Source organism: Capra hircus, chromosome 4 (genome assembly GCF_001704415.2).
Source record: "Capra hircus breed San Clemente chromosome 4, ASM170441v1, whole genome shotgun sequence".
Classification (NCBI taxonomy): Eukaryota; Metazoa; Chordata; class Mammalia; order Artiodactyla; family Bovidae; genus Capra; species Capra hircus.
The window spans coordinates 43996671-44020185 of NC_030811.1; the positions used below are offsets into that span (position 1 = coordinate 43996671).

The 23515-nt window shown below is 48.5% G+C and overlaps 1 protein-coding gene across 2 annotated transcripts in view; it reads left to right on the forward strand.

Annotated features, from left to right (window-relative positions):
* The window catches only part of ADCY1 (adenylate cyclase 1), a 106663-nt gene extending 86641 nt beyond the window's left edge, over window positions 1–20022 (forward strand). Inside the window, exons 18-20 of one of the 2 annotated variants that reach the window (XM_018047050.1) lie at window positions 7841–7955; window positions 9724–9848; window positions 11811–20022. In XM_018047050.1, the coding sequence (XP_017902539.1) occupies window positions 7841–7955; window positions 9724–9848; window positions 11811–12149 (579 nt within the window). In that variant the 3' untranslated portion in view covers window positions 12150–20022. Of the gene's footprint in view, window positions 1–7840; window positions 7956–9723; window positions 9849–11810 lie in introns of those variants that run through there. The other variant, XM_018047051.1, reaches the window with a different exon arrangement.

A 23515-nucleotide genomic window follows, 5' to 3' on the forward strand; every position in this document is an offset into this window, starting at 1 on the left:
CAGGCTCCATGCTGTGGGCCTCTGCATTGGATTAGGGAGCAGCCTGAAGGCTGTCTTGTCAGTGGCCAGCTCTCTGTAGTCACAGCCTTCTGTGAAAAACCAATGCAGAATGCTGAACACAGGAACTTCCTCCAGCCCTGCCTCCTCACCCCTCCCCACACCCCCACTACTATCCCGGCAACTGGCACTACTGAGTGTTCGTCTCCCAAGACTGCCCCTATAAAAAGACAGAAAAAAGAGAGGAAGATGTAAAAAGAAGAAAAAGCCATGAATAGAAAGCAGTTATACATATGGTAGATGCTAACTGAATCAGCAGTCACCTTTAATGTGAGAGGTTTAATACATCAATTAAAAGGCAGAAATTGACAGAGTCGCTAAAATTCAAGACCCAACTAGGTTTTCTGCAAGAAGTACACTTTAAATATAAAGCCACAGATACACTGAAAATGAAAGAGATGCTAGCCCTGTTAAAATTTCAAGTAACTATCTTAATTTTAGACAAAGCAAATTTTAGATCAGGGAAAATTATCAAGGATGAAGAGGTACATTACAGAATGATAAAGAAGGTAATTCTCCAAGCATACATAGAAATCTTTGATATTTATGTACTTAACAACAGGAGGCAAAAACTGATAGAACTGCAAGGAGAAGTAGATGAATTCATTATTATAGTTGGAGACTTCAGTACCATGCTGTTGGTAATTGGTAGATCCAGTTGGCTGGAAATCTGTAAAGAGAACTGAACTGAACAACATCATCAATCACCTGGATATAATTGACATCTATAGACTACTTTATTGAAAAACAGCAGAATATACTTATTTTAAAGCTCACATGGGACATTTACCAAGATAGATCACATTCTAGGCCATAAAACAAGCTTAAAAAATTTAAAAGAATTGAAATAATATAAACTATATTCTCAGACTAGAATGTGATTAAAATAGAAATCTACTGTTGTTGTTAAGTTGCTAAGTCTTGTCTGACTCTTTTGCTACCCCATGGACTGTAGCCTGCCAGGCTCGTCTCTCCTTGGGATTTCCCAGGCAAGAATACTAGAGTGTGTTGCCATTTCCTTCTTCAGGGGATTTTCCCAATGCATGTGTTGAACCCTCATCTCTTGTGTCTCCTAGATTGGCAGGCGGATTCTTTACCACTGAGATACCAAGGAAACCTTTGCTAGGAGAATCAATTACCAGGAAATAATTGGAAAATTCCAAAATATTTGGAGATGAAACAGTATGCTTGTAAATGATACGAAGGACACATGAGAAATCTCAAGAGAAGTTGAAAATATTTTGAACTAAATAAAAATGAAAATCAGTTCAATTCAGTCACTCAGTCGTGTCCTACTCTTTATGACCCCATGGACTGCAGCATGCCAGGCCTCCCTGTCCATCACCAACTCCCGGGGTTTACCGAAACTCATGTCCATTGAGTCGGTGATGCCATCCAATCATCTCATCTTCTGTCATCCCCTTCTCCTTCTGTGAAAGTGCTGCACTCAGTTCAGTTCAGTTCAGTCTCTCAGTCATGTCTGACTCTTTGCAACACCATGAACCACAGCACACCAGGCCTCCCTGTCCATCACCAACTCCCAGAGTCCACCCAGACCCATGTCCATTGAGTTGGTGATGCCATCCAACCATCTCATCTTCTGTCGTCCCCTTCTCCTTCTGCCCTCAATCTTTCCCAGCATCAGGGTCTTTCAAATGAGTCAGCTCTTCACATCAAGTGGCCAAAGTATTGGAGTTTCAGCTTCAATATCAGTCATTCCAATGAACACTCAGGACTGATCTCCTTTAGGATGGACTGGTTGGATCTCCTTGCAGTCCAAGGGACTCTCAAGAGTTTTCTCCAACACCACAGTTCAAAAGCATCAATTCTTTGGTGCTCAGCTTTCTTAAGTCCAACTCTCACATCCATACATGACTACTGGAAAAACCATAGCCTTGACTAGACAGACCTTTGTTGACAAAGTAATGTCTCTGCTTTTTAATATGCTGTCTAGGTTGGTCATGACTTTCCTTCCAAGGAGTGTCTCTTAATTTCATGGCCACAGTCACCATCGGCAGTGATTTTGGAGCCCCCCAAAATAAAGTCAGCCACTGTTTCCACTGTTTCTGCATCTGTTTGCCATGAAGTGATGGGACTGGATGCCATGATCTTATTTTTCTGAATGTTGAGCTTTAACCCAACTTTTTCACTCTCCTTTTTTACTTTCATCAAGAGGCTCTTTAGTTCGTCTTCACTTTCTGCCATAAGGGTGGTGTCATCTGCATATCTGAGGTTATTGATATTTCTCCTGGCAATCTTGATTCCAGCTTGTGCTTCTTCCAGCCCAGCATTTCTCATGATGTACTCTGCATAGAAGTTAAATAAGCAGGGTGACAATATGCAGCCTTGACGTACTCCTTTTCCTATTTGGAACCAGTCTGTTGTTCCATGTCCTATTCTAACTGTTACTTCCTGACCTGCATACAGATTTCTCAAGAGGCAGGTCAGGTGGTCTGATATTCCCATCTCCATCAGAATTTTCCACAGTTTCTTGTGATCCACACAGTCAAAGGCTTTGGCATACTCAATACAGCAGACATAGATGTATTTCTGGAACTCTCTTGCTTTTTCAATGATCCAGTTGATGTTGGCAGTTTGATCTCTGGTTCCTCTGCTTTTTCTAAAACCAGCTTGAACATCTGGAAGCTCATGGTTCATGTATTGCTGAAGCCTGGCTTGGAGAATTTTGAGCATTGCTTTACTAGTGTGTGAGATGAGTTCAGTTGTGCAGTAGTTTGAGCATTCTTTGGCATTGCCTTTCTTTGGGATTGGAATGAAAACTGACCTTTTCCAGTCCTGTGGCCACTGCTGAGTTTTCCAAATTTGCTGGCTTATTGAGTGCAGCACTTTCACAGCATCATCTTTCAGGATTTGAAATAGCTCAACAGGAATCCCATCACCTCCACTAGCTTTGTTCATAGTGATGCTTTCTAAGGCCCACTTGACTTCACATTCCAGGATGTCTGGCTCTAGGTGAGTGATCACACTGTTGTGATTATTTGGATCATGAAGATCTTTTTTGTACGGTTCTTCTTTGTGTTCTTGCCACCTCTTCTTAATATCTTCTGCTTCTGTTAGATCCATACCATTTCTATCCTTTATTAAGCCTATCTTTGCATGAAATGTTCCCTTGGTAGCTCTAATTTTTTTGAAGAGATCTCTAGTCCTCCCCATTCTATTATTTTCCACTATTTCTTTGGACTGATCCCTGAGGAAGGCTTTCTTATCTCTCCTTGCTATTCTTTGGAACTCTGCATTCAAATGGGCATATCTTTCCTTTTCTCCTTTGCTTTTGGCTTCGCTTCTCTTCACAGGTATTTGTAAGGCCTCCTTAGACAGCCATTTTGCTTTTTTGCATTCCTTTTTCTTGGGGATGGGCTTGATCCCTGTCCCCTGTACAGTGTCATGAACCTCTGTCCATAGTTCATCAGGGACTCTGTCTGTCAGATCTAGTCCCTTAAATCTATTTGTCACTTCCACTGTATAAACATAAGGTATTTGATTTAGGTCATACCTGAATGGTCTAGTGGTTTCCTCCACTTTCTTCAATTTAAGTCTGAATTTGGCAATAAGGAGTTCATGATCTGAGCCACAGTCAGCTCCTGGTCTTGTTTTTGCTGACTGTATAGAGCTTCTCCATCTTTGGCTGCAAAGAATATAATCAATCTGATTTTGGTGTTGGCCATCTGGTAACGTCCATGTGTAGAGTCTTCTCTTGTGTTGTTGGAAGAGGGGGTTTGCTATGACCAGTGCATTCTCTTGGCAAAACTGTATTTGCCTTTGCCCTGCTTCATTCTGTATTCTAAGGCCAAATTTGCCTGTTACTCCAGGTGTTTCTTGACTTCCTACTTCCGCATTCCAGTCCTCTATAATGAGAAAGACATCTTTTTTGGGTGTTAGAATGAAGGGATGGAGCCAAAGCAAAAACAACACCCAGTTGTGGATGTGACTGGTGATAGAAGCAAGGTCCGATGCTGTAAAGAGCAATATTGCATAGGAACCTGGAATGTTAGGTCCATGAATCAAGGCAAATTGGAAGTGGTCAAACAGGAGATGGCAAGAGTGAATATTAACATTCTAGAAATCAGCGAACTTAAATGGACTGGAATGGGTGAATTTAACTCAGATGAACCATTATATCTACTACTATGGGCAGGAATCCCTTAGAATGGAGTAGCCATCATAGTCACAAAAGAGTTCAAAATGCCGTACTTGGATGCAATCTCAAGAATGACAGAATGATCTCTGTTTGTTTCCAAGGCAAATCATTCAATATCACGGTAATCCAAGTCTATGCCCCAACCAGTAATGGTGAAGAAGCTGAAGTTGAACTGTTCTGTGAAGACCTACAAGACCTTTTAGAACTAACACCGCCCCCACCCCCGAAAAAAAAAAAGAAAATGTGACATCAAAATTTGTGGGATGCAGAAAAAGCAGTGCTTAGAGAGAAATTATGTCATTGAATCTATACGTTAGAAAAGAAGACTAATTCAAAATCAGAAAGCTTCCATCTTAGAAAAGTAAAAGTGAAAGTGAAGTCACTCAGTCATAAAGAAGGGCAATATAAACCTAAAGCAACAGAAGGAAAGAAATAATAAAAATCTGAGCACATATGAACAAAATCAAAGAAAGTGAAGAAAATCGATGAAACCAAAAGTTGCCTTTTTGAAAAGATCAATAAATTTGATAATCTCTAGCCATGCTAACCAAGAAAAAGGGAGAAGACACAAATTACTAATATTAGAAATGAAAGCGTGGCCAATTCCATTGAACCAATGGACATTTAAAAGATATAAAGTGTATTATGGACAACTCTCTGATACTACAGTGGAGGTCCTGGCCAGTCCAATAAGGAAATAAAAGTGAATAGATGATTTATGAATTGTAAAGTAAGAACAAACCTTCATTCTCAAATTGCTTGCTTATTTAAACTATACAGGGCATAAATGTTTGTATATAAACTGATAGAATTTTTAAATAACTTTGCCAAACTTGCTGGATGTAAAACAACATAGAAATTTCTATTTTATCTCTCTATCTTAACTACAGACAATTAGAAAATCAAATATTTTAAAAGTTCCTATTTCTAACTAGTATAAAAACATAACTGACCACAAAATTTGATAATCTATGTGAAATGGACCAATTATTTGAAAGACATAATCTGCTGAAACTTGTATAAGGAAAACAGATAATCTAGACAGGTCTGTATCTATTTTTAGAAAATTAATCAGTAATTAATAACTCTCCAAAGCAGAAAGCACTGGGCCCAGATGGATTTGCTGTTGAATTCTAGCAGGCAGTTGAGGAAAGTTGGCTCATATCAGTTCCCTAAAATCATACCAGTTTCCTAAAATCTCTTTCATAATATAGAAATAGAGGATATACTTCTAAATCATTTTATTTTACCATAATATCAAAGCCAGATAAAGAATTACAAGAAAGGAAAATTATAGAACTGCATTTCTCATGAATTTAGATGCATAAATCCTTAACAAATATTTACTAGTTGAACCCAACAATATATGAAAAGAACTATATACCACAAACAGGTTGTTGGATTTATTCTAGATAAAGGGTTTATTCTAGATGAATGGTTCAACATTTCAAAATGAATTAGTAAAATGTACCATATCAACAGGATAAAGAAGAGAAATCATATGAACATATCAATCAATGCAGAAAAATTATTTGACAGCATGTAACACTCATTCCTGATTAAAACACACACACACACACACACACACAACCTCCCAGCAAACTAGGAAGAGACAGAGCTTCCTCAACTTAAAGAATATCTGCAAAAGCCCTGTAGCGTTTCATACCTGTAGCTGTATCATACTTAATGGTAAGAAGCAAATATCTTCCACTAAGATGAGGAACATGCCCCCTCTCACCACTCATAGTTGACATTTATACTGGAAGTCCTAGCTAACGCAGTAAGACAAGAAAAGGAAATAAAAAGTGTGTAGACAGAAAAGGAAGAGTAAAAGTATCTTTGTTCATAGATAACATGATTGTTTATGTAGAAAATAAAAAAGAATCAACAAAACAATGATAGTAAGCAATTATAGCAAAGTTGAAGGATGCAAGGTTAGTGTACAAAAGTCAGTGCTTACTCTTATATCAACAATGAACAAGGGGAATTTAAAATAACAAATACAATGCCATTTATATTAGCACCCCCAAATTATATATTAGGTAGAAATTATATATGTATATATATATAATATCTCTATGAGGAAAACTATAAAGGTCTGATTAAAGAGATTGAAGATCTAAATAAGCCAAAAACAACTCAGTGTTTCTGCATAGAAAGACTCAATATCATTAAGATGTCAGTTATTCTCACTTGATCTGTAGACAATGCAATCCTGATCGAAGTATAGCAGGTTATTTTGTAATATTGACCAACTGATCCTAAGTTTGCATGGAAAGACAAAAGACTGAGGGTAGTCAACACAACATAGCAGAAGCAGGACTAAATTAGAGGACCGACACTATCAGACACTAAGATTTATGGAATTTACCTGGTGGTCCAGTGGCTAACACTCCTGGCTCCCAATGCAGGGGACCCAGGTTTGATCCCTGATCAGGGAACTACATCTCACATGCTGCAACTAAGATTTTGCATGCTGCAACTAAGATTTCGCATGCTCCAACTAAAATAAAGATCTTGCATGATTCAACAAAGATCAAAGATTTCACATCCTGCAACTAAGACTCAGCACAGCCAGATAAATAAGTAATATTAAAAAACTTTCTATAGAGCTGCAGTAATCAATACAGTATGGTTTTGGCAAAAGAGTAGTGAAATAAACCAGTGGAACAGAATAGAGAGCCCAGAAATAAATCCGCATAAATATAATCAACTGATCTTTGACAAATGGATCAAAGATAGTCTTCAACAAATGGTGCTAGAAAAAATTGGGTATCTAGCTATCTATATTTGTAAAATGAATCCAGGCACAGACCTTACATTCTTCACAAAAACGAACTCAAAATGTATCATAGGCCTATATGTAAAATGCAACACTATAAGACATCTAGAAGATAACATAGGAGAAAATCTAGGTAACCTTGGGTTTGGTGATGAATTTTTAGATGTGGTACAAAAAGCATGATCTGTGAAAGAAAACACTGTTAGGTTGGACTTGATTAAAATTTTAAAATTCTACTTGTGGAAAATATTATAATGAAAAGACAATCCATAGACTTGGAGAAAATCTTTGCAAACCACCTGATTTGTATCCAAGGAGATAAAACACAATGAAAGAGAGTCTCAGTGTGAGGAAGGAGGGTTGGAATTGCTCTCTGCTGTGTGAATGCTGACCATCCAGTGTGCTCACCTTGCTTTGTTTACCGTGGGCCAGTGGCAGCATTGTCTGAGCAGTGGGACATTTGGTTTCCCACAACAGGGTCCCCTTCCATCCCACCAGCCCATTCCTGCAGAAGGGCTCTGCTTAGGTTCCAGTGGCCTCAGCCTCTGCTCTCAGGAGCTGTAAGCCTTGAGCAATAATATTCTACCTCTGTTTCAGTCTCCTACCTGTAGAATGGGATGATAAACACACCCTAGGGCAGCTGTAGGGTGCCACTCAATCCCTGATGAGAACCACCCAGCCAGCCTCCAGCCCCAGCCAGCTATTGACATGGGGATCAAGTTCCTGATCCCATGAGGGGTACAGGGTAGTCCCCTCACCCCTGCAGGTCACTGGCTGAGTGTCCCTGTCCTCCTTGCCCTTACACCCCTCAAATGTAATAACCTGTGTGTGCTCACGTCCAGGCTAAGAAGTGCATCTCCTCCCACCTCAGCACGCTGGCAGATTTTGCCATTGAGATGTTTGATGTCCTGGATGAGATCAACTACCAGTCTTATAACGACTTCGTGCTCCGTGTTGGTATGTGGCAGCAAGCTATTCCATCGCTTGGGCCAGCTCACCCTTTCTCTACTGCCCTGGAAGCCTGTGGCTTGAGCCTTTCCTCATGAGCAGGGGTCACTGGTCCAGACTCCCTTATCTCACAGGAAGGAGGATGGCGCCACCCAGAGGAGTGCAAGGGATGCAGGGACCACTGGGTATCCATGACTTAGAGCTTGGAAGAATCATTGTCCAGCTCACACAACACAGGAGAAATCTTGATTGTCCTAGAGACTCTCAGATACACCTCTGAGCCCACACTTACCTGAAGGAAGATGCCCTGCTTCCTGTCAGCAGGCCTGGGTATCTGATACGCTGTGCAGGAGCCCAGGGGTGTAGGCTCAGGCCGGGCCCTCGGTCCTCCAGGGTTCCTGTCCCTCACCTGTGAGTGAGGAAGAAGACCAGCTGGGATCTGAGCTCCTCTCTAGCTCTTACCAAACTATAGGATTTCTTTCTTTTTTTTTTTTTTTTTTGTCTTAAATTCACTTTTTTTCCCCCCCCCTGGGTAGATGAATTTAGCAGAAAAAATTGTATTAGTTGAGGATATAGTTAAACTAGAGATTTCTTTTTCCCTCCTTCCCTCCCTTCCTTCCTTCCTGTCTGTCCCTCCCTCCCCTCTTTTTCCCCACCCTTACCTGTTAGTCTATGATTCAGTTAAACTGGACATTTATTTTTGTTTTACAATTCAAATGTTTAGTGACCTTAAAAACAGAACTTAGAGCTGGGTTTGAGTGGGTTTGAGAGGTGGTAGCCAGTGTTCACCAGAGCGGAGGCAGTCCTGATGAGCTTAAACACGAGGGCTTACCTAACCCTGGTGCCCGGCCCGCGGGAAGTGCTGGAGGTAGGAGCAGGGCACTCTTTGTGCCTCACCTACAGGGTTCAGTTCTCCTCTGGGGCTGCGGGCTCAGACTCATCGATGAACGGATGTGACAGCAAACAGATCCAAGGGTCCATCAGGGAAATTCTGTTTCTTACTCTCCTACTGAGGACCCACAGGCCAATTGAACCTCCATGCCTGGGCGGCTGATCAGACAGGTGGCTGGATCCTGGCTCAGTCTCACCCACATGAATTAGGGCCTCCAGGGCGGTAGAGGGGGCCTCCCCAGGTTCCCCCAGCCATATGGAGGCGGCCCTTTTGGGGTTTCTCCCTGGGTTCCTGCATCCACCGAGCCTGAGCCTCCCGGCTCACTTTAGCCTGTTCTGCCCCCGCCACCTCCCGAAGACACCAAGCACCTACTGCCCAGGCTTTAGGGAGCTGACTGGGTCAGTGTCTGAAATGTTATTAATATGCTTGGGTAAGCTCAGAAAAATTGATGCAGAGTCAAAAGGAGTGATGTGGTGTCAGCCCAGACCTGGCTGCAGGGGAGATTTGGGGCACCTGGGCCTGTGTCACTGTCCAGGCCATTTAGACCCTGACCACATAAAGAGAAGGGAGCCTCACTCTCTTTAGAGCATCCTCAAATACTTGGTTCTGGGCTCCACACACCTGCAGACTGAAAGCTTAGCTTTCTTAGCAGCAGGACTCAGCATGGGGTCGCGCTTCCAGGAAATGGGACTTCTTGGAGTGGGGACTGCTGGCTAATGGTGTGGTGTGCAAGTAGAGGTCAGGAGCTGCCCCTTGGCAATGCTGTAGGGTCCTTGCTTTGGGGAGGAGTGTTGCTTGGTCACCCCAGGAAGCCATGACTTCACGAGGGGCAGCTCCTCCCCTCGGAAGCCTCTGCACTGACCCCACACCGTGGCTATTTTCTAGGCATCAACGTTGGCCCTGTGGTGGCTGGAGTGATCGGGGCTCGCAGGCCACAGTATGACATTTGGGGAAACACGGTCAATGTGGCCAGTCGGATGGATAGTACCGGCGTCCAGGGCAGGATCCAGGTCAGTTCACTCAGAAGTCCCCAGGGCCCAGGTGTCCATCCTGGCGGTGGGAGACTGAGGTGGGAGGGGCAAGGGTCATGTTGGGGTGGCCACCCAGTTCAGCAGCCTGCGTCCTCCTGTCCCTGTCTGCCTCTTCTGGGTGGGGACACTGAGCCATGCAGCTCAGTGTATCTGCGGCTTCGGCGGCGGGGGGCGGGGTGAACCCTCTGTGGTCAGGAGAAGAGTTGGGGTGATGGCAGGGGACAGTTAGTTGGGAGTAGTGACAGCTCCCTAGAAGAGAAGGGGCTTCCTTGCCTTTTGAAAGGTGGGTGCAGTGGGGCCACCTGACCTGGGAACCTGTGGGTGGCTCATGGGGGACAAGACCTTGGTGCCATGACGTCAGCTGACACTGAAGATTTGAAAGACAGTGGCAGAGAATGTAGTGCTGGGTGAGCAGGGCCAAGCCCTCCTGCTGTGGTCGGGCCTCGAGTCGGCCTCTGAGCACTGCACACCCAGCAGTCACCACCTTGCAGCCAGTTAACACTGGTCCTTTAACTTTATCACAACTTCTCACTTGGTCCTCCACAGACCTGTGCATTCACTTTAGGGCTCGAGAGAGACACTGGGGTGTGATCCTGCAGGCTGCAGTTCAGTGAGAAGGTTGCTGGCCTGGGGCTCTCCAGCATCATGCCCTTTCACTTCCTGGGGTCCTGCCCCCATTCATTGGGCACTAACTCTCAGGCAGGTACCTATGATGATTCCCAGGTTCCACCTCAGCCATCTGCTTGGAGATCAAGCAGGTACTTCCCTGGAAATTCCTCTATGGGGGTCCAGCACTGTCTCTTAGACAGTGAGGTTGACGGGACTGCAGAGCAGGTGTCCCCCCATCCCTGATGCTGGCCAGGCCTCACAGAGAGCTCTAGGGAGAGTTCCTAGTCAGACTATTGGGAAATATAGGGATTCTCCTGAAGATGGTTAAAAGTCAGACTTCCTGGGGGATGCCCTCTCAGCCTCTTGGGGGACCTTGTGTCTCTGAGCCCTTGACCTGGACCCTCTCTGGGACCCACTACGTCAACATCATGCACAGCCCCGACTCACAGCCTGGAACTTCCTGGCTCGAATCTCAAGGTGGAGGGATGCGGAGGACAGGGGCAGCTGGAGCTCCCAGGCAACCTGGAAGGACACCCAGGCCCATCCCAACCTAAAACCTTCTTCAGCTTTACTGTGTGTAGTGGCGGATTACCTTTACCTCCAGCAATTCTTTGTGCAATGGTCTGGGAATTTTATTGCCTCCCATTCTTCATAAGGCAAGAAAGGAGGGCGCTCACCATAAGGATAAAATTCAGAGGGTTTTGTCAGTGTGTATATTTGGGCTCAAGCTGGACGTCAGGGTTCTAGGGAGTGCAGATCTTTTTGAATGGATGAATGGTGGGTTCAGTGTGAAAGGAAAGAGACTTTTATCACCATATGTTTTGCCACCTTGCATATCGGAGGCCACATCTGAGAAGTGACCTTTCTGACGATAGCATCTTCCCTGTGTAACCAGCTAGTCAGTGGCTCAGTTCCACGAAGGACTTTGGGGTGCACTGAACCTGCTGGGGAACCGCGTAAGGCCATGTAGCTCCGGCCCTCAGTTGGAGCTTGGTGTCCAGGCATCTGGCTTGGGTGTGACCACAGAGCTCACAGTCCTTGAGGCTGGGTCCTTGTGGGCCCCGTCCAGTCTGCTTGTCTACTCTCGGTACTCCTCATGGTGAGTGCTGTCCTCTCCTGTTTGTCCAGGGCCCCGTTAAGGCCCCTCTGAGTCCCGTGCTCTTTGCATGATCATGTCCTTCCCACAGAGAGACCAGAGCGACCATGGGATGAGCATGACTCAGCCTCCAGGCAGAGCTGGGGAGGCCCGAGGCTGGGCCATCGGAGTGGGCAGTGCTGGGGGAGGAGGGACCCTCCCGTGGGCTCCCTGTTGACCGCCTTTCCCCGCTGCAGGTCACAGAGGAAGTTCACCGGCTGCTGCGGCGGGGTTCCTACCGCTTCGTGTGCCGAGGCAAAGTCAGTGTCAAGGGCAAGGGCGAGATGCTGACGTACTTCCTGGAAGGCAGGACCGATGGAAATGGCTCCCAAACCAGGTCCCTGAACTCAGAGCGGAAAATGTGTCCTTACGGAAGAGCTGGCCTCCAGACCAGACTGGCCGCGGGTCATCCTCCGGTGCCCCCCGCAGCTGGCCTCCCGGTTGGAGCTGGGCCAGGGGCTCTGCAGGGCTCGGGGCTTGCCCCAGGCCCCCCAGGCCAACACCTGCCCCCTGGAGCCTCTGGGAAGGAGGCTTAGTGGAGCCCATGCCAGCCGCTCGGGGCACAGGGCACAAATGCTTGAGGTGTTGGGGGTCTTTGGGGCTCCCGCAGGGACCAGCCCAGCCAGCAGAGCAGGGCCGGGAGCCAGTGACTGGGCTGGGGAAGGGGCACAGTCCAGGCATGACTTGAAGCAGCTGGGCAGTGAGTCCAGCAGTGAGTCGGGTGAGGGGTGAACCCTGACCGCACGGACACCGAGGTTTTAGCGGCGACTGTGTTTGCTTTGTCCTCACCTCAGTGGCAGAGGGAGGTTGGCTGGGTCAGCTCCAGGTGTCAGGACCTTCAGGACATTCTCCAGGGCCATGGGCTAGAGTGGGAGCCTCAGAGGTCTGGTTGGCAGAGTGACTGGGGCGCCCACCTTGTGCCCTGAGATGGATCAGCGTCAGCCCAGCAGTGTGGGTCCCATGGGGACAGCGCCAGCCCCAGGCAGTGGCTTGCAGAGCCCTGAGTGGGAGTCAGGACTCTAACAGCAGGGCAGAGCTGGACAGGCCTTAGGGGGTGGTTTGGGAAGAACTGAGAAGCCTCTGTCCCACTGCATGCGTGGTGGTGGCCACTGGCTCTCTTCAGATTTAGTTTTCGCTGAGAGTCAGAGGTGGGTCCTCTGGAATTCTTGGGGGCCCTGCAGCCACATTTCTGTGACCAGCATAGTTCATGTTCTGCCTCTGCGTTCTCCACCTGCCCTGCCTGAGTGCATCAGCTCCTGTGAAACCTGGACATTCCCTTTTCTGCCCACGCCACTGTTTGTTCAAAGGAGAGAAGGTAGTTGGTGTCGTTTGTTACCTCGCTACCGTGGCATCTTGGGTTCCTGTATGCTGAACAGCAGTGCACAGCTTCATTGACTTTGAAGATAAGTGAACCTCACAAGCATGAGAAAGCTTCTTCCTGGATGGAAGGCATTTCTCCAGCAGAACCAGTCCCCTGGATGTGGAGTTTTGGCGTTCATGGCTGTCAGCTTAGATGTCCCTGCTCTAATTTGCGGGGAAAACGACTGCAAATAGTTCTGTGCAAGGCTGGGAATCTCCTACCAGTGTATCTCTGTGATTGCCATGGAGACGAGGAGCGTGACCATGCTGGAATATGCTGTTGCAGGGGGCAGGAGTGCAGGAGGGCCAGTGGGAAGGAACTGTCTAGAAATAGCTGGACGTGGAGACCTTGACTTGCGACCGCAGCGAGGAGGGCAGCTTGAAACTGGAGGGAAGGTTCTGGGCAGGCAAGTCAATGTGGGAGGGATGTCCATCCGAGACCCAGAGCTTTGACAGCATCTGGAGGGCGTCCTGTGGGTTGCAGGGGAGCCCTGCTTGGCAGAGTTAGCAGCCTGGGTATCCCTCTCTTCGCTGGTCTCCAAGGGCTCCACCCCCTCCCTGGGGGTCCCAACTTTTCTGTATTGGAACAGGGGCTCACTTTGGACTGAACCCCGTGTCCTCTGGGCTCCCCCCATTTTGGGCATGTGTCTTGTGACTGTGGGGGCGGGTAGCCAACAGAGTTGGCCGCTTAGCCAGTATGGATGGGCCAGTGACAGAGGTGGGCAGGTGGACAGTCTTTCCTCAGATGCACCCTGGATGAGTGGTCACCCGCCTCCTACAGACAGGGCAGAACCAAGTCGTCTCCAGAGCACATGGCTTCTGCCGGTGCGCACATCTGTGCCAAGCTGTGGGGCTGAGATGCTGTCCCAGGTCCTGCTGCCCATCTGCTCCCCGTGGCCGAGCTTCCACCCCAGGGTACGGTGGGAGGAGGTGGACGGCATAGCGGATTATGACAATGCAAAAACGCTCTGTCACCTGGCAAAGGGGGCACTCCATTCAGGGTGCAAGCTGTAAGCTGCAGAGAGGATCCCGGGCCATGTGAGTTAACTCAATGTGACCAGTGTGATCACATGGCCCCTTAGAAGTGGATGAGGCAGGTAGGAAGTCAGGAATATTCTGAGCACGCGGTTTCTGTTTAAAGATGAGGAGCCACAGTCGGTCGAAGGTGAGGATGCCCCAGCCATCAGCCAGTGAGAAAGCAGTCATTGCTCCCACAGCCACTGGCTCTGAATTCACATCGACTTGAGCGAGATGGACCCTGAGCCTGGGGTGAGATCCCAGCCTTGCCGTGTTGGGACCTTGGGTCCACAGAGCTACGGGATCCCCATGTGGGTTGGCAAAGCCACGGAACGCGTGGCCCCCCTGTCACCGCCGCCTCGGGAAGCCATCGGGGCCTCGGCTGTTCTGAAACGGCGAGGTCTCCCCTTCGATGAGCAGAACCACCTTCATCATCAGCAGCTCCAAACCCTACTTGCTTCCTGTGGGCACAGGGGCCGTGTTCAGCCATAACGTTCCTTGGGGTTTGGTCAACAATTTCCTTTTTATTTGTGATAAGACTGTATGATATTGCCTTATTTATTTTTAACCTTGTACAATAATCATGTACAAATATTAGAGCCTCCCGAGTAGGATTCTCTCTAAATTATTTATTTTAAGATGCTCTGTAAATAGTGCTGGGTAAGGTGCTGCCTACTCCCTTCTGACCAAAATGAAGGCAAGCCCAACACCCGGTGTAAACAGCACACTTTAGCCTACGCGTGAGGTCCCTAGTGCATCCCCCTGCTTGGCTAGGCTGCTACCCTTTGGAATGACCCCGACCTTGTGTCCTTTCAAGACCCTTGCATGCCTCTTGTGCCTGACCTCAGTAGATTAGAACGCAGCCCTGAACTTCCAAATGCTTCCACAGCCCCCAACCCTGGGCCAGTCCACTCGGAGGTCTGTGTCCTACAGGGTGGACGCCTCGCCCCAGACCCGGCCGCCGTGAGCCTGCCGTGTTTATCAGACTCCAGAGCCACCAGGGCTTCCAATCCTTTCTGTCACTAGAAGCAATAACTCTAACTCCAAACTGTAGAGACAGGTCTGGTCCAAAGCAGACTGGTAAGTCAGAGACAAGCCATGTGTATGTTTCCCCAAACTGAAGGGCACTGTGGGGCGCTGATACCCCCAATCCCTGGCTGGTGTGCAGGCTTGGACAGGGTCCAGCCAGCCTTCCTTGCTTTGTCTCCACCTGATACCATTGTCCCAGCAGCGACCTGGATATAATATTTGAATCCTTGCTTTCACCTGCCGCTCAGGAAGGAAGAGCTGGGTTGGCCTGGCAGCTGTGTCTAGGTTTTCTCCCTGGCAGGTGGACCCATCTCATTTCCAGGGTGCGTCTGCCCTTCCGCATGGCGTGTTCTGTGATTCCCTGAGTCTGGGGATCCTGGAGATTTCTCCCTATGTGGCAGGTCCTCTGGGGACAAAACGCATGACTTGTAAGGCAAATGCTGCCTAAGTGTACGTCCATCACACACATAGGAAATGTGGGTTCTCATGATATGCCCTGCATCAAGCAGTTCCCTTACAGGGGGACCACAGACCTGCTGTCACACTTGTCGTTCTGAAGTGTGCAGGCCCGTCGATTGTGTATAACTAGCCCCACCGTCCCCGAAAACTAACTTGCCCTGGTTTTGTAATGGCTTCAATTAACAAAACAAAACAAAAACCCAAAATCCAAACTTCGTAGAGGCAATTGGTTTCAAAATATTTGCTTTGGTGAAATATTTAAATGAGAGGTGGGCTGTGGCTGGCTGGCAGTTGGAGGACACGACCGTGTCCCAGGGCCCGGACGTCGCCCTCGCCAGCTGCAGTTTGCTTTGAAAGTTGCAAGTGTGCAGTAGCCTTCCCAGATTGTCATGTAACATTCCCGGTTCCGTTGTGGACGATGAAAGATGTGGCATCTCTTCGTGCAGCCTCCTGGGTTTGCATCTGCCTTCACAGGACCGTAGGCTGGGGGTGGGTCTACGTCAGGTTCCAGGTCCACCGGGGGCTGTGCTGCCAGGTCTGGAGGTCAGCAGGCTGGACAGGGGGACCCTAGGCCTGGGTGTTTGGAGGCTAGCTGTAATGGCTCAGGCCTCCACCTTGAGTTGGGAGACAGATGGGTTTTACCCTAGGAAGTTCGCTGACACAGTGCCATGTCCGATGACGTCTCTTGGTCTGTTGTGAGCAGAGACCAGGCCAGGTGCCCGAGGGTTGGCCTTGTGTGCCATGGGGGGAGTGGAATTGTGACTTTTCCCCTGTGGTCTCAGGAGCTTGGGGCTAGTGCACCTGCATGGGTGGCACCGGGGGAGTGCCCCAGGCAGCTGTTTCCCACTGTCAAAAGCAGGGAGGGCATCCTTGATTCTCTGTGAACTGATGGCCGGGAGCCTGGCGCCAAGCAGACAGTGTGGGAGGGTGAGTGGGATGCGAGGGACAGCTGAGTGGCTGGGGCCAGGCAGGCATGGCCAGCAGGGTGGTCAGTCACACCAGCTGTGGACCGTGGGCTCAGCCCCAGAGGCTGGGACCCAATCTAGATTTCCCTCTCAGGTCAGGGGCACACCCCAGACTATGGGCATACAGGGGAGCTCCTGGGGACTTCTCACTTCCAGGAGGCCCCAGGAAGCTTTGGAAAGGGTTCAGGGGATTTTCCTTTGCTCTGTGCTCTGTCCTTCCCTCTGTGCTCACATGTGTGGGAGGCAGGTCCTGTGATGGTGAGAGGAAATCTGTCTTCTTTGTCCATCTCATGAAATTAACAAGCCCAATTTCAGGTGCCCCATTTGGGCTGGACCTCCCTAAACAGCTTGACCTTATGGTAACAACCCAGACATTCATATTCCTTAATTTTCCTGAAAGTATAACACATGTGTTACTAAGTTTTCTGCCAGAGGCCTAACTTAATCTGAATCTGTGTGTGTGTGTGTGTGTGTGTGCGCGCGTGCGCGCATGTGTGTTTGCATGGCATGGTATAAGCAAAATTAGAATCAGTTATTTGTTCCTGGAATCAGGATGGATTCATATAAGAAACAAACTAAGAATACAGAAATACAGACTACAGGAATACAGGAATACCTGGGAATACAGACAGATGACTGCCCCCCAGGGCATCAGGTGAAGCCGTCCCTGTGTGCCCCTAGAGATCGCGAGCCTGGAAGCAGGAGGCAGGGAGGGGTGGACAGAAAGGCAGCCTTGACCCCCGCTGGCATCCGGGTGGAACCCAAGCCTCCACCTCCAGCAACTACTAGAGAGTAAGAAGGCTTTCTCCCTCCCTCCCTCCCTCCCTCCTTTCCTCTTTCCCTCTTTTTTTTTTTATTAAAGAATCTCTCTCCAGTATTAGTACAAAGTTCAGGGCATCAAGACCCCAGCCTGGTTCCACTTCCTGTCGTCTGTGTGGTGGTTTTATTTTTGTTGTGTTTGGGTTCTGGTATATGTGGAAGCCTGTGGGGAGAGCTGCAGGTGGGTGGCTGTTGGTGCAGGAGTTCTGGAGGAAGGAGCTGGCAGGGCATCCCCCACCTCCCTGCACGTGGGCAGCCACTTGGAGGTCTGGCTTCAATCTCTGGGCTGAAGGAGAAGACAATAGACAGATGGTCTTCTAGGGAATGGGTCTCAATTGGCTGGGGAAGCCCCGGATCTCTTGCGATTACAGATGGCTCCTATTCTTCAGCCACAAATAATGACTGTCCCTGTAGTTATTAATATAATCCTTCATTCCTTTGTGAAATTCCTGAACTTCCTTGGATTCAGTTTGTTCTACACTAATAACCACAGGGAAATGGCAGGTCACTCCTCTGTGCAGTTAGACTGCATCTCCGGTGGACTTTTCCTGTGACCACAAACTGAGGAAGCCATCATGACTAAGACCCACGTCTAGCTCGGTAGCTGACGGAGCATCTTCCCTGTGCTTCACCCCACCCACCTCCAAACAGCCGGCAGGGGGAGGTGTGGCCGTGCTCCCCACATAGTTGATGAAGAATCTGAGGCTCAGAGAGGCTACAGACGTGGACAAAGTTGCCCAGTCCTGAGTGCAGGACCAGGATTCATTCCGAGCTCCTGGTTTTCCATTTTATTCAGCGCCTCTTGACTCACGGTGAAATTGGGGAAGTTGTGTTGGTTTTGATGGCGCCCTTAGCTTGTGTGCACGTGAGTGGTGGGGGTGCATGCCAGGCTCGTTCTGAGCGGCCAGGTGGGTCCCCAGGCAGTGAGTGTGCCCCACAGCCCACCCCTTGGGTGTCCCTGGGCACAGAGTCATCCTCAGCTGGGCCTGACACTGTGAGATGAAGACAGTGTGTGCTCTCCTCTCAGTGCGGGCCCTGCTCCAGTAGCTGGTCCCCAGCAAAGACTTACAACATTGGGCTGGAATCCCTGCCCTGTCTTGTCATCCTTTCTGTCCTAAACCTGAATCCTGCAGTACCGTCTGCCATCGTGTCTTAGAAACTGTCCCTCAGTGAGGAGGACCATTATCCTGTCACTTTCTATAAGGCCTCTCTACCATTGGCCTGGGAGAGAACCAGGCCCTCAGACGCTCCCAAGCTGCACACACTTCTCCACTTACATGAAGCCAACCGAGCCCCCAGCAGGTGGCTCTACCAAGTCAGAATCCTCTGGTGTCCTTGTCACGCTATGACGTGGAAGAGGCGGTCAGTGTTCCTTTCTGGGGATTAGAGAACGTCCAAGAGCAGGTTTCACTGAGAATGTGTGGAAGGTGAGGCAGAGACTTGGTGGATGGTGAAGAATTGGGTGCCTGCAGAGTGCAGGTGTCCCTGACTCCCCCAGGGCTGGCTGGCTGCCAGAGCAGGCTGCTCATCTTCAGCAGGATTGGATTCTAAAAACAGCTGGCAGTCCCTTATTGAGAACTGATGTTTAAGCAGAGAGGAATTTCTAGACAACCCCCAGAGCTGCCCACCCTTGGGCTTCATGAGTGCATGCAGGGAAGCATGCGGGACCAGCCAGCCAGAGAGCCATGTCTGGGGCTCACGCTCCAGATGGCACTCCATGGGCAGCAGGCCCACCAGTAGCCAGAACTTGATTTTTGCCTCCCACCAGCAACCCCCACGCAACTCCTGGCCCAGGCACGCAGCACATGTCTCAGGGCACCATTCCTACGTTCCGGGAATCCTGACGAAGCCGCTGCTGCGGCCTCTTCCACGGGCCAGGGTCGCCGATGCTTCCTGGGCATCAGCCCCAGAGAGGCACGTGGTTTTGCCTTCATCTCTTTTGAAACTGTGGCCGCGTGAGCCGTTTGCACTCAACATCGCATGCTGTGAAATTCCTAACCGTGTAAAACTTAGTTTGGATTCCAAAACTCGCAGCATGTGCAAAGGGACAGGCCCAGGCCACCACGGGTCGTCTGCTGGCTGGCCGCAGCGCGTCCCACCTCGGCGGATCCTGGACCCTGAGCCTGTGCAGCTCCTGCACCCCTCCTGAGTGTCTCCTCTCAGCCTCAGTGCACTCCCCTTGTCTCTCGTGCACACCGTTCACACCAACTGCACCCCACCTTGCACAAGCAGAGCTAATGTACCAATTCTGACCATCTCTTAGCAGCAGATTCCACTCCCATTTAAGGTAAACCCAAAGCTCACTCTTGGATTTTCTTTACTCATTGAGAAGGGTTGTGTGAACCCCTCGCCCTCCTGTGTCCCTCCAGGGAGCACAGAGTGGGCTGGGGTGACACATTGTCCCGCTGGTAGAGCTCACGGAAAATGCTTCTTTAGACGCGGAAACGAAACGTCTGTACCCGAATGACAACAACTCAATATCACTGGGTAACTTCTCATGATAGATTTGTATAATCAATACGGGTCTATTTTTAAGTCCACTGAACACTGTAGAGTACCTTCCAGTCTTTTCCAAGATTATTAAATTGAGACAAGTAATTGAATAATTTGTCCTATTTTTATTTAAAAAAAAACAGTGAATGGACTGAAATGTTAAATGTGAATGTACATTTCTTAATTGCAACTTTTCTACTGAGTGTTTGCACTATACTTTCTGGAATCTTATTTAACAAAAATAAAGGAAAAAAATTGCTTGACTAAACTCCTTGGCCATTTTAATAGAAAAGCAGTTGGTTGTGTGGATATTTTAAAGACACTCCTATCTGTTTCACTTATCCTGCGGGGAGAGAGTGTAATTTTCTAAAATGCTGTCACTCCTTCCTTCCTTGGGCCCCAGTGTGGGCTCTGCTCCTCTGATGAACAGCCCCCTCAAGTGACGAGCAACCGCTCCCAAGTGGGAGCAACGGATGGATACACTTAAGCTCTTTTTAACTTCTTTACCTAAACATGAGAATCCAGGGAAGATGATTTATATTATTTGGAATTCCCCTTGAATAGTCTCTCTCTGTCTAATGAGTGTCCTTTTGCTTAATCTTTTATAAAGGAACAGGGAAAAATCTTGCCTGTCTTGAATGAAATATGAAAGTTGGGGTTTGGTCTTGCTATTGACTTGCTGTGCACTCCTACAGATCTAGTGAGTGGAGGGGCTCTGGGGTCCTGGGCCATTTGAGCAGGTGGGGATGACCACCTCCAGGCAGAGGCCACAGTGATGCAGCATATCTCAGGGCTGCTGCTGCTGCTGCTGCTGCTGCTGCTGCTGCTGCTAAGTCGCTTCAGTCATGTGCGACTCTGTGCAACCCCATAGACGGCAGCCCACCAGGCTCCCCTGTCCCTGGGATTCTGGGGACAGCATTTAGTGGACTGAATGATGATTGTCTTGTGATTTAGGAAAAAAATTCTATTCCAGCCCTGAGTGGAGTGGTCCCTAGTTGTGGCTGATTCTGAAACTCAGGCATCCTCAGAGAATGTCAGTGGACACCCCTGCCCACATCATGGCCCTCCTTGAGAGCAGGTTAAATTGTGTCCCTGCCCTGGATGAGCAAAGCTTCCTGCCGGAAGAGGCTGTGGGGTGGTGTGAAGAGTGGCCGGGCGACAGTCACCACGGACAGCTGAGATCCACCTCCGGGGAGCCTGGACCGCCAGAAAGCCGAGGCAGGGGTGGGCTCGGGAGAAGGGACAGAAGGAGAGGTGGGGTTTGTGGGCTCTGGAAGCACCCAGATATCTGATGGGTTCTGTGTCATGTGGATATGATGGATGCTTCTCCCTGGTTCCCACTGGACTCCTTGCTCCTCTAAGTCTTGGCTAAAATGTCACCCTTCCCAAAGGGCCCCTTCACTTCTGTGGTTAAAGCTAGCCTCCCCACCCCTTGCCTCACTCTACTCTCTCCTGCCCATCATCACCTGTGAATATACGTACAATGTATAGGTTTTTTCTGTACCACTTCCTGACTCCTCACTGGAAGGTAAGCCCCTGAGAGTAGGGTTTCTGTCCTTTGTACTTACCTACTCAATAGAAATTTATCTCATGAATCAATGAATAAACAGGGTGACTATTTAGGTGGCCATATTAGTCTCCTGTAACAAATTACCAAAAGCTGGGGGGCACTTACAACCACAGACATTTATTCTCTTGCAGTCTGGAGGCTAGAAGTCTGGGAGCAAGGTGTCACAGGGTTGATTCCTCCTGGGGCTTGAGGGAGACCCTGTCCCAAGCCTCTGCCGTGTTCTGGTGGCCCCGGGGGTCCTGGGCCTGTGGTCCCATAACTCCGGTCTCTGCCACTGTGCTCACGTGGCCTTCCCCCTCGGTGCCCGTGTCTTCTTTGCTGTCTGCCACTGGAGTAAGGGCCCCCCTTAGTGCAGACAAGCTCATCTCCAGAGCCTTACCTTTACTATATCTGCAAAGACCCTTGTTCCAAATAAGATCTTCTATGGACTGAATTATGTGCACCCCAAATTCATATTTTGAGGTCTATCTTTCACTGTGGCTGTGCTTGAAAACGAGGTCTTTATGGACGTCGTCAAGGTTGAATGAGGATCACAGCAGAGAAAACTTGAGTAGCCCATGGATAATGATGGTGGTGATGGTGGTGACGGTGACAGTGGTGATGATGATGGTAGGGAAGGAGGAGGAGGTGGAGAAGGAGGAGGAGGTGGAAAAGGAGGAGGAGCACCAGCAGCAACATCAGAAGAGCTCTGAGCACCCATGTGCATTAACCCATTTACCCTCCTCGCATCCATGCTGTGGTGTGGTCGCACTGGAATCTGCATTTATGCCTCTGAAGAGACAGTGCTTTTTAGGGAAACACAGGTGAGTTGCTTTTTCCTGAGTAGCTGCTGTTTCCCTGGGCTGACATTGCCTACCCAGCATCCCAGGGGCCCAGAGTGGAGGAATGCCCCAGACAAGTGTTCACAGATTCCAGCAATGAACCTCTCCCAGCTGGGAGTCCCTGCTGGTGTAGCTGTCAGATAAGCAGTGCTGAGTGGGGGAGGGTCTAGCAGAAATGGGAAGGAATATAGATAGGGGCAAGTGGGAGGGCAGACGAAGAGATATGACTGAGGGTTTCCAAGGGGCAGGAATGAGGGGACCTGATGACTGGGCAAAGGATCCAAGGGGACTGAAAAACCACCACTAACAAAACCAAAGTGTTTATTCCCTTAACAGACACAGGGTCACGTCCTAACACTAGCATAGGAAAAACAAAGACAAATGGGTGAGAAAAGAAACAGTCCAAGAGGAAAACAGGCAAACCAATATGACTCAGTGCTCAAGAAAAGCAAACCACATGTTCCCCTTTCACTTATTCGGTGGGTCCAGATCACAGATTTGGGTGGTGTCTGTGCAGAAGGCAGCCCTTCTTCTGGGTCCGGGGGCTGGAATTCTAGACTGGAAGTCAGTTCTCTGAGAATTCTGAGGACATTAACTGCCACCTCCTGGTTCCGAGTGAGCCCTGGAGAAGTGGGACCCATAGGATCCTCAGTGGGTAACTTTGTAGGAGGGTTTTCCTCTCAGGAGGTTTCTTGAGTCAGGTCTCTGTCCGGTGTGCTGAAAATTTCTGTGCTGTGTGAATGGATCAGGCTAACCCACTGTACGCTGTACACTGCATGGCCATGCCTTTTATTTTTTTTATTTTTATTTTTTTTGATGTCTGCAGCCAAGTTTAGGGATTTTATTTTATTTTATTTTTTTTTAGAGTCTATAGTTTATTTTTAGTTCATGCTGGACACTGATGAGTACAACAGATTATTATTTTGGTCCGATGTGGATCCAATCTTACATCATTTCTTTTTTTTTTTTTTTTAATTTAAAAATCTTTAATTCTTACATGCGTTCCCAAACATGAACCCCCCTCCCACCTCCCTCCCCACAACATCTCTCTGGGTCATCCCCATGCACCAGCCCCAAGCAAGCTGCACCCTACGTCAGACATGGACTGGCGATTCAATTCTTACATGACAGTATACATGTTAGAATTCCCATTCTCCCAAATCATCCCACCCTCTCCCTCTCCTTCTGAGTCTTTTAATATGGAAATCACATCCTCCCTTTTTGGGAAATACCCTTGAATGATTCTATTGGTAAGTAACTCCTCTCTGTTTCTCTGTCTTCACTTTCCTAATCTCCTAGTATTTGGATATTGCATAGGCGATGTTGTTCCTCGATTCTTATTTTTTCTCAGTTTGCCTTTTGGACTCTTT